We start from the raw sequence: 18,162 nt of genomic DNA, 5'->3' as shown, positions 1-18,162 counted from the left end.
CGACTATCTTGTCAATATAATAAAACATCTTTGTTAACATTCCATTTTAACTCCTCCTCCACATTTACTGGATTGGTTTAACTGTGCAGAAGAGAACCTCCTGAAAAGAGTGTGCAAAGTTTTTTTCTCGTCAGGACCAGAAAGAAAGGAACACAGCTCAGGCGTTTCTTTCACGCCTGCTACTTTAGGGTATTGTCTACGGGGAATGCACTCTGCAGTCGAGGAAATATATAAAAAGTGTGAGATAGTATTGTATAAATTGTATTTCATTTCAAATGAAGTCAAACTAATTTGTCTGTACATTATGTATATTATTTAAAACAAATCCATGAGTAATGTAGCCTACATCATTTATTATTTCCTTTCTAACAGTTTGAAATATAAAGGTCCTCAGAGACTTTGAGTGAGAGAAGATTTTATAAGTGAAAGAGTAAAGCAATTTGTCATAACCATAAAAAGAGCAGAGACAATATATTTAATTCATGGTGAGTTTATTGATTGTACAGCATGCCTTGACCCTTAACACTTTAAGGGATCCTTTCAGACAGACCAATAAAGAGCTGATTAATCATAAACAGAAGTTATCAATACTGAATTCAACGCTAACATCGAAACCAACTTATTCACTTACTAGGCCTACATGATCCAGCCCCCCTAAAAAACAGCCCAACAAGAAGCTGCATAAGAGTGCCTTAGGGCCCCAGAGTCAGAGGACAAACTCCGACAGACACCAATATCCCACTTGCTTGAAACCTGACTGATTAGTGTGTTAACACTTCAGAGGACGTCATACAGGGGAAGCAACAGAAATAAACACATTCTTAATAGCAAGTTTTGGTTGGTATTCAAGCAGGGGGTCCGTCTTCTTAACTTTTGTTTTAATTCGTTGTTGTTTTTTTTGCCCTTAACCAGACTGCAGTATCATCAGTTGCCCCACAATCTCAGCTCCACTCCACTTAACAGCTCTCCAGTCCTCTTGGTTTCATGACTACAGCAACCTCTAGTGTTCACCTCACTTTATGTACACAATCACATCCTACAATCTGCTCCACTAACCATAATAACATACAAAAAGAAAACAGAAATTAGAATAACATTGGACTGGTATGGTGTCAGACTCTTTAAAGCAGAAGTTTATTGAACAGAGGTTGTGCAACAGACATTTCTGAGGTACATTATGTAACTTCTAGTGGAAGGGGGGCAACTAAAGCGAAATCCCCGCTGTTGAAACACACTTCCTCATGTCAGATGCAGTATGTGGTGAGCTTTTTGATGGATTGGTTTAGCCATTTTGTATTGGTTTTCCAGACAATAGGACCACCTGGAACACACAGGTCAACTAAGCTCATCAAATCAAGCTTAGGAACCAAAATCCATCGACATTAATTGGAACAAACCATGTAATTAATCATCAATGATATTGGAGACATTTTCACATTTGTCTTTGCAATGACTGTCACATGAGTCTCACAATTAGCACCACCATCAACTTAAACTGACCAAGGAAGTGTTGACTTGTTGTTGTGCACCCTCCACTAGGTTTTAAGTCCAGGCGGGAGCCTTGCATGCTTGCCACTCAACAAGGTCAGTACATTTCACAACAGACAAAACCCCTGTGCTTTCTACTGTACTGTTACCCTTCCCAGGCTCCCTAAAAACTGTAGAGTTGTGAGGTATTCAGATATTCTTTTTATGTCCAGTAAACCTGAGGTATAGAGATACCGCAATGTGACTGAGAAAGTAGAGCAAAATAGATCAAAAGGAAAAGAAACATGCTATCTAAGCAAACTGTACAAAGAACATTTCCAGTCGAATACTCATGTCATGTTCTTCTATTACCATCTACTTCAGTATTCTGAATGTATCTCTTAAGCAGTAAAATAATTATATTATAATACAAATGTTTATAAAATAGCAGCACACTCAAGTGACACATCACAACTAAGTAATGTCATTTTTTTTTGTATATAAGAATGAAACAAAATCATAGCTTTTAGCAGCGCGAAAAGACAATAATAATAACTCAATAAAAATATTGACACTTTGATGTCTTGACACCTCCTCCATCTCTCTTCACTTTGGAATACAGTATCTAACCCCTTACAAACGCTCTACAAACTGTTTTGAGGGTCTGGACACCCCATAAAATAAAACAAAACACAAATTGAAGGTGGTCTAAATACAAATTCAAACCTAACACAGTCAACTACTTTGTAAAAACAAACAAATCATCATCTATGCTCAGAATAGAGCTTGCAGAGGAAAAGAAAGGGCAGACATCCTTGACAATGATGAACAGGGGCTAGTTTTGGTGAGGTTGAAGATGGCCTTGTTTATAAGATTGGTTTCTAGAAAACGTTTTCCTGAAAAACATTTATTTTGAGTAGCCTGCTAAAACACTGAATCCTCATTTTCCCCTCATACCTACCACACATGCAAACACAAACAAACGTACACACACACACACGCGAAGAACAAAAACACACCAAAACCTCGATCCACCTTTAAATGTAGCAATGAGAATATTGCGTGATCAAGGCTGTCTTGTGCTGGCGATGTACCCTGTGTCAGTCTTGGAAGTGAATTAGTCTAATTCTGACGTCTGGGTGACTCATCAAACCCCATGCCAATGAAGTGACTGAAGCAGCATATCTCACTGGACACGAAGAGTTAGAACTTTCATAGAGTTTTATCACTACGGGTTCACAGACATCAGTCAGGCCTGCACAGCCTCGGGGACAGCACAGCCACACAGGGGCATCACCCGAAGACAACAGGCCAGGCTCTACGAGCAAAACCATCAATAAGGTAGCGTTGAACATAGAACAGCTTCATCCTTTTTGAAAGAAAACCTCATTTGCCCTCAGAACACCTGATGTTCTATGATAACGTTTTCTGTATTGTTCCCACCCATGTGACTTTACGTTGTTGTTGTGAAGCAGGTCAAATAGAAAATTCAAGTAGAACAAATATTTTATAATGTGATAACTTCTCAAATAAAAACTAAATCATTAACCTTGTCTGTAGCCTTTTTTTTTTAAATTGGCATTGGTTATTTGTTAAAACACATGAAAAATGGTCAGACGCTCCTTTCACCTTGCACTTTTCTTTATTTCGGAATGTTTTCAGATCGGAATGTCCTCATGTCATAAGGTGTTAGGCATTATTTTGACACCTGCTTGCCAAGTGGGTACATCTGAATGTGGGAAACCAGCCCTACAAAGTAAAAGCTAACGAGAAAACAGAAAGCATCCATAGATCCCCACACCGTAACCATTTCATTTGTCCATTGGGGAGCGTGTTTTCAAAGTGCTTTGCTGTTGAAATCACAGGCGCGTTGGAAACAACTCTATGAGGGACTACAGATGCATTGATCACAAATCTTCCCCTGGTCCAATACATTTTCCTCTCTTCTAATGAACCCAGAAAGTTCATTCTCAAATAATGAGTCTAGTTTTGATCCTAATTTGCCACCCGTGGCCTCAGTCTGCCCAAAACGCAGAAATCAGATAGATGTCATGAGGCCATTAGGCTCCTTTCCTGTATCTTTCAGCAACTCCACTACATCTCCTTCCTCTACACAGCAACATGCTTCTGCACTGCAACAAACCCTTTCTTTCCATCTATACCTGTCCACCCCCCAGACCCCATACAACCACCACAGACCACAGGCCCTCTCCTCTGAGATACTAATGTACCATCAAGAGGGGCACACACTCCTCCCTGCTGACGCTAAGCAGCCTGAAGCTCCTTCCGTAACAAAATAACAAAAAAACTCAACAACAACATAAAAATACAAACACTATTTGATTGGTATGTTGGCAGTGAAAAACACAAACACCTCGAATGAAACTTCTGAAAGAAGATGGTCCATTGCCAAACTCCTCTAGACAAAAATGAGGGAACACAGCCGCCCCTCTCTCTCTCTCTCTCTCTCTCACCCGCTAAGTGGACTCAGACCCCCAGCTTTTTGTCGGCCGACAACGCATATTAACTTAAGGCAGTGATATAACATAGATGCCCTGCAGAGAATGAGTCTTCTGCCTGTTCCATAGTCTACCACTAGTCTAGTCTTTCCACTCAAGCGCCAAGCCAACACACACACACACACACACACACACACACACACACACACACACACACACACACACACACACACACACACACACACACACACACTTGAGCTGATACAAAACTCACATCATGGCAGTTACACCCACACACACACACACACACACACACACACACACAACAATCAGCCTGACAAAAAGAGCTTATTGACGTCTATTACTCTGTATTCACAAATAAGTTTCTGAATAATAATAATAATAATAATAATAATGTAATTCACTATTATATACTTGGCTGTTCCATGGACCCTACTTGTCTCTTTCTTAGCACAACACTCTGCAATTCCTGCAAAGTGCTCCCCTCGTCCTCAACACACAGCCAAACTATGCCACATTGAGACCTGCCATTCACGGCCAGCGGAGCCTTTACTGGGCTCCTATCTCTGGCAGACCAACATTAACCAAAATAATTAACCAAACAACACAGAAAAACCTTGCCCCGATTGTGATCCCATATATGCAAGCCTGGAATGGTCTCCCCAAACATTTTTGAACTCCTCATTAAGCTATTGTTGTCTTATTCGATATAACTTTATCATGACATCAAAAACAGAACGCAACATATAATTGGCTTGCCTTCTGTATATCTGAGGCACCATAGAGCGTCCATATATCAATTCATAGCTTTTAAAGTATATCTATTTTATATCTAAAAATAGCTTTCCTTTCATACAATACATGGGCGCATGTTTTTATATAACAAAATAAAAAAATCTCTAAAAAAAATTAGCAAGCATTTTTTTCAAGGGGTAGTTTGTTTTTGTTGTTTTTGTTTTTTGTCGTTTTTTTTATGTTGATTTGATGCGTATTCCGGACGCGCTGCTTCTCTTTTTGCAGGCTCACAAGTTGATGTCGCGAACATCCGTTGGGGTGCTGGACTGATCCAGCTCGTCCATGGTCTTACTGCTGGGGCCACGCTGGACCTGCTGCTGCTGCTGTTGCTGCTGCCGACCCTCTCGCAGGCTGCTCACCAAGACCCTCTCAATCTGCTCCTGACACTCCTTCAGACAGTCCTGCAACACACAACCAAACAGACATGTCCGTCAATATAGGAACCGTGCACAGTACACATGGATAAGCAAATACAGTCAGATGAACATATACACACACACACACACACACACACACACACACACACAAAAGAAACCTTCCAAATTATAGCCAAAGCATACATTGGAATATTTTGTAGATTACTTGATTAATATATAGGGTCACAGGCACTTATCTGCCTGTTATTTTATCAGGTTACTTATCCTTTCCATAATACATAGCTCCAGCCCTGACAGAACAGAAGTGACACAGACCTTCAGTCTCCTGACTGTAAGGAGCCCCTGGGAACCGGGTCCATGCAGGGTTTGGATGACCGCTACCCTGCCTGCCGCCCCCACAGACAGCTAAGGCTGAGCAGAGAAGAGGACCAGGCCAAGCATTACCTCAGCCCACTATGGCCCAGCACTGAACGCCTCCCCCATCTCCCTATTCATCCCACGCACAACACACCAGTAGCCTTGACAACGGTGAAAACACAGGTATAGGCCCCAGTGCTGAAGCTCAGCTATGTTAATTACATCCACTATCCTGTGGGAACACAAAGGTGGTGCTTTTTTAACGAGAGCCAGTCTCTGCCTGCAGGGGGCCACCTGAGAGCCAGGCAGATTGGGTTTCAGCATCAAAGAGAGCCGACGGAACCTGAGAATCCTCCAGAGAAAGCACCCTCTCAACACTCCTGAGCCCCCCGTCAGCCTGCTGTGGCCTCAAGGTTCAGCTCTCAGGTTGGAAGTATTAAATAGGAAGACTTCTGATCTGACTATTAACATAAGATTGCCCTGTAATAACTATGCTTATGGCTTACAGTGTATGAGACTGCTGCCCTCTGGTGGTTTAAAACAGCAATGCACACAAAGCCTTCCCTCCCCCTGTCCTCTGTTGGTCTTAAAGGCCCAATATCAAATCATCGCTGGGTAATTAAGTACCTTACTATATTAGTTTTCCATTAAAATTATCAAAAGGAAAAAGTAGCTTTTTAGCAAAAAACTATTTCTCAAACTAACATTTTGCTAGGACTGTCTGGCAGAGAGATTTAGAACTCTCTTGGTTATTGGTTTATTAACTAATATAGCGCTTGGAGATGTCCCCAGGCAAACTAAAACCCCACCCACGCGAAACCTGCTGATTAAAAAGGTAATGTGTCGATTGTATTTTCAAACAGGAACTATATCAGAAAAAAACACACTGACCAAATGTTCTCACACTTTTACAGCGTTTAGTTTTATCAGCTGTTGTTCCGATATGATAGAAAACACAGGCAAAACTACATTTTGACTGCACTGGGCCTTTAAGCACATAGGGGTGGTTGTGCGAAATATGACTGAGAGAGCCCCATGGCCAGAAGCTTATGGAGAGGGGAACATTCCTTTGACATTTACAGGTAATTTAAACCTGATGGGCCACTGTTTGAACCTGGTTTATATGGCTTCTGGGCCTGGGCAAGTGTTGCCTGCTGCCTTGGTGAAATGAGAACAGAGGCCTATCACATGGGAATTGCTCCTCAGGAGTTGAACACGGCTGAGTGACGAAAGGTCACCGTGTCAAAGGTCACAATGCCAAAATCTCCAGGAAGAGCCTTGAGCTAACAAATGCCACATCTATAATGCACTACTTAGGCTAGATTAACTGAGCATATTATTATGATTCTGTATTTGCGCCCAATTGAGGACAAGGCAAATGAATCAGATCAATGGGCTCAATTCATACGTAAATAACAGTTAAGACATTTCTTTGATTTTCTACCTGTAGTGACCCTGGATGGGGACAGATGTGAGAAGGCTGTGTGAGGGCTAGGGTTAGTGGGCTTAGGAGTGGGGCTGTAACATGTTGAGGGGGCCTCAGGCGTCTGGCCTGGAGGAAACCCGACCGTCACCCAGCATCCCCATAATCTGCTCCAGGGGTACCCAACTTCCCACCAACATGTGCTCCATAGTTGTAAAAAAAAGAAAAAAAAGCACAAAACATGTTTTGTGTTTTACCGCAAGAATGCAGGCCTTTACTTCTTAAAAGACATTCCCCTCTCTGCTGCTCTTTATAGCTGCAGATTGGACCTAATGCCAAGGCCCACAGGCTTCATTTGAGAACCTTTAATGGCTTCAATGTGTGACTACTGGAAACACCAATATTGTTTTCAGATAGGTTTTTAGGTATCTAGATACTAAGGAAGGCAGCGCTGGAAGTCCGACACCAACAGGCTCCTGAACAGCTTCTTCCCCAAGCCATAAGACTGCTAAATCACTAACAAAATGGCTAGTTGACCCTTGTATTTGATTTTTGCACTGTCTCTATGCCCACTCACAGGGCCCCACACACACGCACACGCACACACACACACACACACACACACACACACACACACACACACACACACACACACACACACCATACTAACGCTACACACACGCTCATCCACTCGCAATCATCATATACGCTGCTGCTACTCTGTTTATCTTATACCTGATGCCTAGTCGCCTTACCCTTATACAGTACAGTATCTACCCCTACCACTCCAGTATCCCTGCACATGGGGTAGCAGGTAGCCTAGTGGTTAGAGCGTTGGACTAGTAACAGAAAGGTTGCAAGATCAAATCCCTGAGCTGACAAGGTAAAAATCTGTCGTTCTGCCCCTGAACTGCCTGTTCCTAGGCAGTCATTGAAAATAAGAATGTGTTCTTAACTGACTTGCCTAGTTAAATAAAGGTAAAATATATATTTTTTAATTGTAAATATGGTCCTGGAACTGACTGACCCTGTATATAGCATTCTTACTTCTCATGTTCTTATTATTTTTTATTCCTCGTGTGTTTTTGTTCTACCTTATGTTATTTTTAGTCCTACACTGATATTGTTGACGTTATTTTTGGGTTCAGAGCTAAAAAGGCGTTTCACTGTACTTGTGCACGTTAAAACTTGAAACTGAAACGGAACTCCACCCAAAGACAGCCACATCTATAAAGATGATTTTGACAGTCTAATCAAACAGCCATGTGAGGAGGAACCACGCTGCTCGGATTATCCACGGGCATCCACCGTGACGTCACAGCGCCCAAAGGAGGAAGTCGAGCAGACCGCCAAAACCAGAGGGAAAAATGTGTGAAACCGTGGAATTTTTGAACTACTGTACCACACTAGGCAGTGCTACTCTGTGCCGAGACCGAGGCTGAGACAGCATGCTGTGTGTTTAGGAGGCGTGTCATTCCCTACCCTGGAGGGTATGCCCAACCCATGACCCGATGTAGAACCCATGACCCATGACCCCATGTTGAGCAATGTCATGTTTGAGCATCACAAGGTGCCATTCCCTTTGGCTATAGTTCTAAGAGTGACACCCACATTAATAGATACATCATTGTTCAATATACACAAATTCCAGATGAAATTAGAAATAACTGGCTAAGAGAAGATCGCAATGTGAGTCAGGAGGGCTGGATGATGAGCGGAGGGGTGCAGGAAGGGAAGAAAAGGGAGAGAGGGGGTCAGGGATAGAATGAAGGGGCTGTGGAGGACAGGGGGGTGTGTGTGTGTGTGTGTGTGTGTGTGTGTGTGTGTGTGTGTGTGTGTGTGTGTGTGTGTGTGTTTCCTGTGTCCTGGTGAGCTACTCTGAGAGAAAAGATGAATGGGAGAGAGGGAGAGGGGCAGCTTGCCAAGAAAAGCAGACAAAAACGAGGAAACAGTATTCTAGCCCCTCCGTCTCCCCCTTCCTCTCTTCCTGTCTCAGCCTGCTGTGTGCTAGAACAGAGAAGGACCTTCTGCGCGTTGAGCTTCAATGGATGTTTCAGATTAATGGAGCTACAGTATGTCTTCTGTCAAAGCACTTTCTATCGTCCTACCTTTCACTGGCAATGCTTCCGGCTTCTTGGATGTTGAGAATCAAAACAGACGCACCAAATGGCAGACGGTAGCACCGTAGATGTCAGCAAAGCAAAAACCCCAGCGACAGAGAATCCCTCAGGTCTTACAGGAAATCCCTAAAACCTCCTAAAAACACAGTTTTCATTCTTCCCCCATGCCAGCCTCTTGCCCACCATGGCTTGGCGTGAAGTCTCACTAACTGGCTGCTGTGCCCGACTGGCTGCTCTCTGTGCCACACCAGGTGTATCTAAGGCTATACACAAATTCCTCTGGGCGGCGGCAGGCGGCGGGAGACGGTGGGTGACTTGGCCCCCTCGCATGTCCCCTCTGAAAACCTCAGGCTCTGGACACCACAGATGACAGTGGGGTGCCAAGGGGCGGTGTAGGCATCGGCAGCCAGGCTTTACTTCATATTTTGCCTGGCCATCTCCGTCCCAGCTCCGTGTCATCTCCCCAGCCGGCGCGCCAAACCAAATGTGTGTGCACTTTCCTACTCCGTTTCGTACCACACTGATGACTGCGTTCAAATCGATCATTGAGATGGCGGTAGCCATTAGGATCGGAGCATTAAGTGGCGGAGCTTGGAAAAGGTGTGAAATGACACAGCCAGTAATCACCAACTCCTGTTTTTCTGTTATAGCGAGACCATAGACAGAGCAGTGCTAAGTCATTGTCAAGCATCTTCTTTCCAAAAATGCTGTTCTGGCACACCAGTCTACTGTAGCAGCGTTGTACTAAAGCTCCTCGGACTCGTGGCATACGTTGCATCACAAGGGGCGTCCCTGCTCTGGTGTTTTCTGAATCCATGGCCTGTCTGCATCCAGGAATGTGAGGAACTGATCATGGAGCCAGCAGTCAACTCCCTTGCCTCAGACCTAACACCCCTGGGTCCCAACACACACACAGAGGGCCTGTGCTGCTTAGGCCAGCTATTTGTTTTTCCTCGGCTACGGAGCAAGACTTCAGCAGAGATGCATTATTGGGCATGAGAGAGAGGGGGTAATCATCGCAAGTGAGGCGGGACACTGGCCATGCTTCCCTGGTGTCCCTTTTCACACTTCAACAGCTTTCTCCCCTCCTATCCTCCTCTCCCCACAGCGGGAAAGGCCTTGTGAGGCTCAGAGTCCGTCTCTTGCTCTGTCTGGCGTTAAGTTTAGCCAGAGAGGGCCAACCAGAACAGAGGCCCATGCAGCCTTGGCCTCCCACCCTCATGCCCCTAGGTCTCCTCTTCCCCAAGCCACAGCAGGGTGGACTGGCATTACAGGCCCCCATTCAGGACAGAGCAGGCAGCCCTCAGGTCACTCAGTCCGGCCTCCCAGGAGGAATGCCCACAACACACGATCCAGGAATGTTAGGATGCTACCGACAGACGAGGTTAGCGCCTGACATCAGGGAGTCTGTTTTAAATGACAGCACTGTTAACCACCCCCACCCAGCATATCCGCCCTCCCTCACCAACCCCCATCCTGCAGACCCTTCCCCCACCCCCGCAGATAACCCAGCTAGCTCCGCCCCGCTCCCCTTCTGACGAAAGCCAGGCACAGGAGCCAGCTGAGGCCCAGCCTGGATGTCTGTGTTTGGACTGAGCTGAGCGCCCCTCCACCACCACCCCGCCACAGTGCTGCTCTCCCCCCAGAACCACACATAGGGCGGCCTGGCTCTGCTTCCCCAGTTTACGTGGATTAACAGCTCTTTTATATCAGGCGTGGGCTGCTGCCTGGGCTGTCAGAAACTAACCTGGATTGAAGGGGGAAACCACAGGATGTCATTTCACTACCTTTGCATAGCAACTCCATGCAGATGTGGCATGTGACCTTTTAGGATGAATTAGGTGAAACATGAGCTACGTTTCGATTGACAGACCCTGTCAAAGGCTGTCTATCAATCGTAAATCAGTGGTTGAGGTATTTCTGTATGGGCTGGCGCAGCGGTCTAAGGCACTGCATCTCAGTGCAAGAGGCGTCATAACAGTTCCTGGTTCGAATCCAGGCTGTATCACATCCGGCCATGATTGGGAGCCCCATAGGGTGGTGCACATTTGGCACAATAAAAAATAAATCATAATTTGCAGGAGATGCTGATTGGCTGAATGGATCAAAGACTTAGTTGTGGTTCAACTTTGACTCACATATTTCAAATGAACTTTACTGTAAGTGCAGATACTCAGACATACCCAACTGAATAATGCTTCTGAGAAAGAGTCCGTGAATAGACGTCAACCTCTGCTCTTACTCTACTGATCAGGCTGAGAAAAATCATTAGAAAGAGCATTCTCCTAAATCATAATTGGATAGAAAGACAGGTCACTCACCACTTCAGTGTTGGTGATTTTGGCCAGCAGGTCTGTGAGACTGTCCCCCCACTGTGACTGGTCACCCGAGTCCAACTGGAGGCCACAGATAGCTGCTCCCACACTGCCTGTGGCGATCATGGACGGGGGGTACATTGCAAAGTTGAAGTCTGTTGGAGGACAAAAAAAACACGCTGATGAGTCATATGCAAATACACACGCATGAAAAAGTTGTACTTTAAGGCTAAATGGCTGTAATGGAGGAAGCATTTGTCCATCTGCTTAAAAACAGTTCTATAGAGGTAAAACCGATTTCAAAAAGGTACCCAGCAGTAAAGCTTTAAAACATGTCCATTTTAGAGGAACATATCCCCAGTTCAAACACCTTTACACTGGTTCACACTTCCAGAGATACACACACACACACACACACACTACAGGTGAGCCATCAAATGCCACTACATTTAATGAGTGAGACGTGAATAGTTTTCTTCAAGGGACACAATAGGGGTACAGACAGTACGCTCCCCCTAGAGACAATCTGATTGGCTAATCTGGCGGTCATAAATAATCCACTTTAGCTCTGGCTCCCACTAATGACCAGGGCCCTGTGTAATGAGGGTTGTAAAAAAGAGCTGAAAGGCAAAACCCCAAACACCCCTGCTCCTCCACCCTTCTGCCCCAATCACCTTCCCTGGTCTGGCACCTTTTCTTCCAGCTCCTGAGTAAACCGTGCGCTGGCTGAAAAAAAGCCCCATAGCGCTTAGAAAGGGTGGGATAAAGATCCACAGTCCCTCTGCCAATGCTCACTGCTGTAGGTCCTTTTTCCACGTGTGGTCACAGGCGTGCGTCTCAAAGACCAATAACCTTGTTAGCTCCCCTCACTGTCATTCATAATGCAAATAAGACAGCTCTGTGAACGGGCCAGGAGACCAGGAAGGGAGAGAAAAAAAAATCCCTGTACTCCTTTAAGCCTGTCACCCCCCAAGATTCAATTTCTTCCCTCCATCACTCCACTATCTCTCTTCTCCTGTATTTTTGTCCCTTCTTTCCAGAAACAAACAAGCTGGTTGAGGTGACATACATGACCTGCTCCTTGTTACTACAACAGCCAGTGACCTGTGTTATCGGAGCTCCTATTTATTTGCATATTGATTGAGTGCAGCCAGCGGCAGGCCTGAGAGAGGAAAGGCAGGAGAGTGTGTGGCTCCATTGTCTGAAATCATCACCTCATCTCACCCAATTGAGAGACCAGGCAACAGACCCTCTCCACTGATACCAATTCTATCCGACGGCTGTACAAAGAGTAGTGGGGGGGGGGACAAGTGGGAGAGTAGGGGACAAGGAGGGAGGAGCGGGTGTGGGGGGACAACGCTCTGCTGCACATTGCTCTCTAGTCCATGTCCGGACCCTTTTGAGTTTTTGGTAGAAGAAAAATGTAGCCCTCCCACCTCCCCCCACAGCTATTGCACTGTAGCCGGACCACCTATGGGCTTGAGGAGTGGACAGGGCCATAGAGAAACAGCCGGCACATTTACATATTGCCATACTCCACAGCAGAAGCAAACTGTGTGTGTGGCTCTGAAGGGGAGTGCTTCCTTTTCTCTTTATTCTCTCTCCAAATCAAAGAGGTAGGTCCTTTGATAGCAGCCTTTTAAACGTGCGGAGCCAGGCACTTTCTCATGTTGTGGCTCAGTGTTGACAAATAAATGAACTTATTATACACCCCTGGGTTAGCTGCTGGACCACTGCCAGGGGCCGATTTATTAAAGACAACCTCCAGCCAACAGGAACGAGGGCAGAGAACCCAGAGCTTTACATCACGACTTTAACAACAGAGCTTTCTATAGTGAAAAAAGGGACAAAGGGATACATGGACCTATTGTAAGCCTATATGTGCGCACGCTCACGAACACACAAAATAAGCAAGGGGCCTAAGTGGAGCAGTGGGCAGCAAGCAGATTTTTGGCCCCCGGAGGACAAGACAGGTCTGTTGCAGAACAAGGGGCATACGCGTGCAGCCGACGGAGCCTGTCACTCTGGGGCTGGTGGGTCAGTGGTGACTGCTGCGTGTAGTGGGGGAAGAATGGCCGTATTTTTAGGCTAGCCTCATTGATATTCATGCAGAAGATAAACAGTGAATGTAGCCTGAGTGGGGACGCCTGCGACGGAAAGCTCCCTGCGAGCAGCGGCTGGCTGGCCCGGCCTTCAGATCTCTCACCCCCGTTCAATGGCTCATTCTCCTCCCCCCTCCACAGCATCCATCCCTAGGCCTCCTCTCCGTTCCACTCTGCTCACCCAGCCTGCCTGCCTCGCCTGCCATGCTCACCAGGGCCAACTCCTGGGTGGGTGAGATGCACTGTTTACACATTTAAACTTGAGTAACAGTCAAAAAGTTTTTTTTTTTTAATGTCTAGCGCAACAAATCAAAAGCCTGTGTTCTATACAGATGTGTATTATTAAAGTGTATTATTATTTTCCTTACTAGGTACATTTTGAGGACCTGTGCTCTATTGATTCATTAAGGTCATAGACAAACATAATTTTGGGGCCATGGCATTATGCTATTTCTCATCACTAATGGAGAGGGCCAGGTAGCCAACACAACGTTCACAGACGTTTAGTTCGACTGTAAACTAGCATGGATTAGAGAGATGAGGCACTACAGGCTTCACAACTGTGAACTTTGACTTGTATTGCAGTATGCTTACTGTAGCATAGAAAGAGAAAGTTCCTTTCCTATGAAATATTCATCTGCCACTTATCTTCGCAGGTTTCATAACGTTGCCTATTCCATAATAGCAGATCGACTCCAACTGAAAAAAAGAAACCCTGAAAGACGAAAGGAGTTTTGGGTCACCACAGCACAGCCCCAAAGGCACAGTGATTTGCCAGAAACAAAAACAGGAATCCTCCTTAACGGTTGGATCCTGTAACAACTTGCTTCAGTGTTGCACCACCGCGACCCAGAGACTTGAGCAACAGCACTCTGGCTTAGCGTGGGAGGACGCAGACCCCTCCGAACTGGAAGAATATGAATTGGCAGCTTTTGTTTGGAGCCCAGTTAGAATCCCTCATCCCTGGATTTCTGTTGTTGTGTTTTGTTTCTAGACAGGATTCAACCGATAAGATTGGATAAACAGCTGACCCGAGGCATCTTTACCCAGAAACCTCAGCTGTGCTCAGGGAGACTTCTAATGTCATGAGAACAACATTCAGGTCAAACTCAAAACCCACCAGCCACTAACATTTACTTTACTTCCAAACCTCAGATGTTATTCCTCGTGGATAATGTCCGCCCCCTTAGAAAAAAACTCCTAACATACACCTTAGCCAAGTACATCTAAACTCAGTTTTCACAATTCCTGACATTTAATCCTAGTACAAATCCCCCTTTTAGGTCAGTTAGGATCACCACTTTATTTTAAGAATGTGAAATGTCAGAAAAATAGTAGAGAGAATGATTTAATTCAGCTTTTATTTCTTTCATCACATTCCCAGTGGGTCAGACGTTAAATTGTTTAACCTGGGTCAAACGTTTTGGGTAGCCTTCCACAAGCTTCGCACAATAAATTGGGTGAATTTTGGCCCATTCCTCCTGACAGAGCTGGTGTAACTGAGTCAGGTTTGTAGGCCCCCTCGCTCGCACACGCTTTTTCAGTTCTGCCCACAAATTTTCTATAGGATTGAGGTTAGGGCCTTGTGATGGCCACTCCAATACCTTGACTTTGTTGTCCTTAAGCCATTTTGCCACAACTTTGGAAGTATGCTTGGGGTCATTGTACATTTGACCCATTTGGAAACAAGCTTTAACTTCCTGGCTGATGTCTTGAGATGTTGCTTCAATATATTCACATACTTTTACTTTCTCATGATGCCATCTATTTTGTGAAGTGCACCAGTCCCTCCTGCAGCAAAGCACCCCCACAACATGATGCTACCACCCCCGTGCTTCACGGTTGGGATGGTGTTCTTCGGCTTGCAAGCCTCCCCCTTATTCCTCCAAACATAACGATGGTCATTATGGCCAAACAGTTCAATTTTTGTTTCATCAGACCAGAGGACATTTCTCCAAAAAGTACGATCTTTGTCCCCATATGCAATTTCAAATTGTAGTCTGGCTTTTTTATGGCTGTTTTGGAGCAGTGGCTTCTTCCTTGCTGAGCGGCCTTTCAGGTTATGTCGATATAGAACTGGTTTTACTGTGGATATAGATACATTTGTCCCTGTTTCCTCCAGCATCATCAAAGTCCTTTGCTGTTGTTCTGGGATTGATTTGCACTTTTCACACCAAAGTACGTTAATCTCTAGGAGACAGAACGTGTCTCCTTCCTGAGCGGTATGCGTGGTCCCATGGTGTTTATACTTGCGCACTATTACTTGTACAGATGAACGTGGTACCTTCAGGTGTTTGGAAATTTCTCCCAAGGATGAACCAGACTTCTGAAGGCCTACAGTTTTTTCCTGATGTCTTGGCTGATTTCTTTTGATTTTCCCATGATGTCATGCAAAGAGGCACTGAGTTTGAAGGTAGGCCTTGAAATACATCCACAGGTACAACTCCAAATGACTCAAATTATGTCAATTAGCCTATCAGAAGCTTCTAAAGCCATGGCAGCATTTTCTGGAATTTTCCAAGCTGTTTAAAGGCACAGTAAAATTAGTGTATGTAAACTTCTGACCCACTGGAATTGTGATACAATGAATTATAAGTGAAATAATATGTCTGTAAACAATTATTGGAAAAATGACTTTGTGTCATGCACAAAGTAGATGTCTTAACCGACTTGCCAAAACTATAGTTTGTTAACAAGAAATTTGTGGAGTGGTTGAAAAAAAAGTTTGAATGACTCCAACCTAAGTGTATGTAAACTTCTGACTTCAACTGTACAAGTACAACTTCCGACAACACCCGACACAGCCAGAAGAGGACTGGCCACTCCTCATAGCCTGGTTCCTCTCTCGGTTTCTTCCTAGGTTTTGGCCTTTCTAGGGAGTTTTTCCTAGCCACCGTGCTTCTACACCTGCATTGCTTGCTGTTTGGGGTTTTAGGCTGGGTTTCTGTACAGCACTTTGAGATATCAGCTGATGTACGAAGGGCCATATAAATTAATTAGATTTGATTTGAAGTAGGTAGAGGCTCAAATCAGAGACTTGCTAGGAAAAGTGCAACGCCTACAAATGAATTCCTTGGCCTTATGGTGGATGTATGGGCGAACTGCTCCCAGTCTTTCAGATGAGGTGTTGATTACCACAGTAAAGCGAGGCTAGCTCAGGACATACCATTCTATGACACACGGTGTATCACATTCCTGTGTGCATACTGTGAGAAAGCTTCCTCCATTCCTCCATTGATGCTGAAGACATCAATGGAGTTGGAGCGGACGGAGACGGAGAGAGGATCGTTGGATGGAGGAGAAGGAGGAGGGCAATTTATTGGATGCTCTGACTAATCAAATCGGAAGTTTTTTCAGTTAACAAACACTGGTAATAAAGATGAAGGACCTCTGCCATGCAGTCCAGTAGAGTCTGAATCGTATCTCACTAGAGAAGCTTTGGGACTCTCCAACTCTCCATCCAACATGCATTCAGGAAGAAAATGAGAGGGCATATTTGAGATACCTAACGACTGACTCTCCCTACCTACAGCAGGAAACCTATTTACACGGTATTCTACACTCTAATCAAGTGCTTGGGGAGCCCAAGAGTTTCCAAACAGGCTAACTGACAACCTGATGGGGTCTAACAGATCCATTGTCTTACTCCATCTTGCCTATTAACCCGGGTGGACTTCAGGGGTTCGTGACACACTAGTTTAGGTCACTGTCACACTAACTGCTGTCGAAGGCACATCTCCTTGCATATTGCAGCAGGTCTCTTCGATCATGTTTGACCACACGGCGCGGTATCTCTCAGGATGACTCCAGTAGAGTAGGATAGATCTGATTATCATCAGACATGTTCAGGCCTATCTTTTTCGTTCCCCAACCCCGTCTTTAAGTCTATTGAAAGAGAATGGGACAAGAGACCAGGGGGAGGGGGTGGGGGAGGGGGGACAAGCAGTGCTTGGTGTCTCTGTGGAAGAAGGAGGCCATAATCTCCCTTAATGAGCTTGTTTCTCCACCATTATCCTGTAGGCTGCCCTGGGGAGAAGCTGGTGTTTCCTATGGAGTGCCCCCGCTGTGCTGACCCTTACATGCTTCTGCATATGAAATGTAGGGCCGGATCTTTGTCTCCTTTCTCCTGGGCTCTAGCAGAGCCCTAGACTATTTGCATAGTGCTGAATGGAACCTCCCGCGTTATTAATTAATACTGAAACGGCCTGCGCCGCCTGGCCCGCCGTCGCCATCTGACCAGATCCCCACCGAGTGTCTCGAACGGAACTTTTCCATCAAAAGAGAGGAACCATTAAAACGAGAGGCGTTTTTGTCTCCCCACCTCTCCTCTCTTTTTCTCTCACTCCCTTGAAAACAGAAGGCTTGGTTTATGCAAGTTTCCCAAGAAGAGGGGGTGGAGGTGGGGGTGAGTTCAATCTCTTCTATGCATGAAATACTGAGGCCCCAGGTGATCCTTTGTCAACTCTCTTGCAAATAGCAAAGCCTTAGAAACCTCCTCTTCCAGCGTCACCTTCTCAGCATGTTTGTAGGGGGATTCTCTGGGAGGATTCTCACCAGATAGTTGAGTTGATTTATGGCTGGGAACGTTGCACAAAATGGGTTTTGAATTCCCAGAGATCTTCGGATGCAACAAATTGTTCAACTCACTCTTTGCCTGGATACAGATCTGAGTTCTGAGGAGAGTATTCAGACAAAATGGCTTGCTGCTAATCCCAGTTATCTGCGG

General features: G+C 45.2%; 1 protein-coding gene across 2 annotated transcripts in view; it reads right to left on the bottom strand.

Annotated features, from left to right (window-relative positions):
- Positions 1-474: 474 nt before the first annotated feature.
- Positions 475-18,162, bottom strand: part of ccnd2a (cyclin D2, a) — a 204,140-nt gene continuing 186,452 nt past the window's right edge. For both annotated transcript variants that reach the window (XM_035798210.2, XM_035798209.2), the window contains 2 exons: positions 11,341-11,489; positions 475-5,143 (listed from right to left, as the gene is read on the bottom strand). In XM_035798210.2, the coding sequence (XP_035654103.2) occupies positions 4,970-5,143; positions 11,341-11,489 (323 nt within the window). In that variant the 3' untranslated portion in view covers positions 475-4,969. The remainder of the gene's footprint in view (positions 5,144-11,340; positions 11,490-18,162) is intronic.

The sequence above is a fragment of the Oncorhynchus keta genome, chromosome 22 (genome assembly GCF_023373465.1).
Source record: "Oncorhynchus keta strain PuntledgeMale-10-30-2019 chromosome 22, Oket_V2, whole genome shotgun sequence".
Classification (NCBI taxonomy): Eukaryota; Metazoa; Chordata; class Actinopteri; order Salmoniformes; family Salmonidae; genus Oncorhynchus; species Oncorhynchus keta.
Note: the sequence above shows the minus strand (reverse complement) of the source record. Positions and strands in the feature narration are given on the sequence as shown.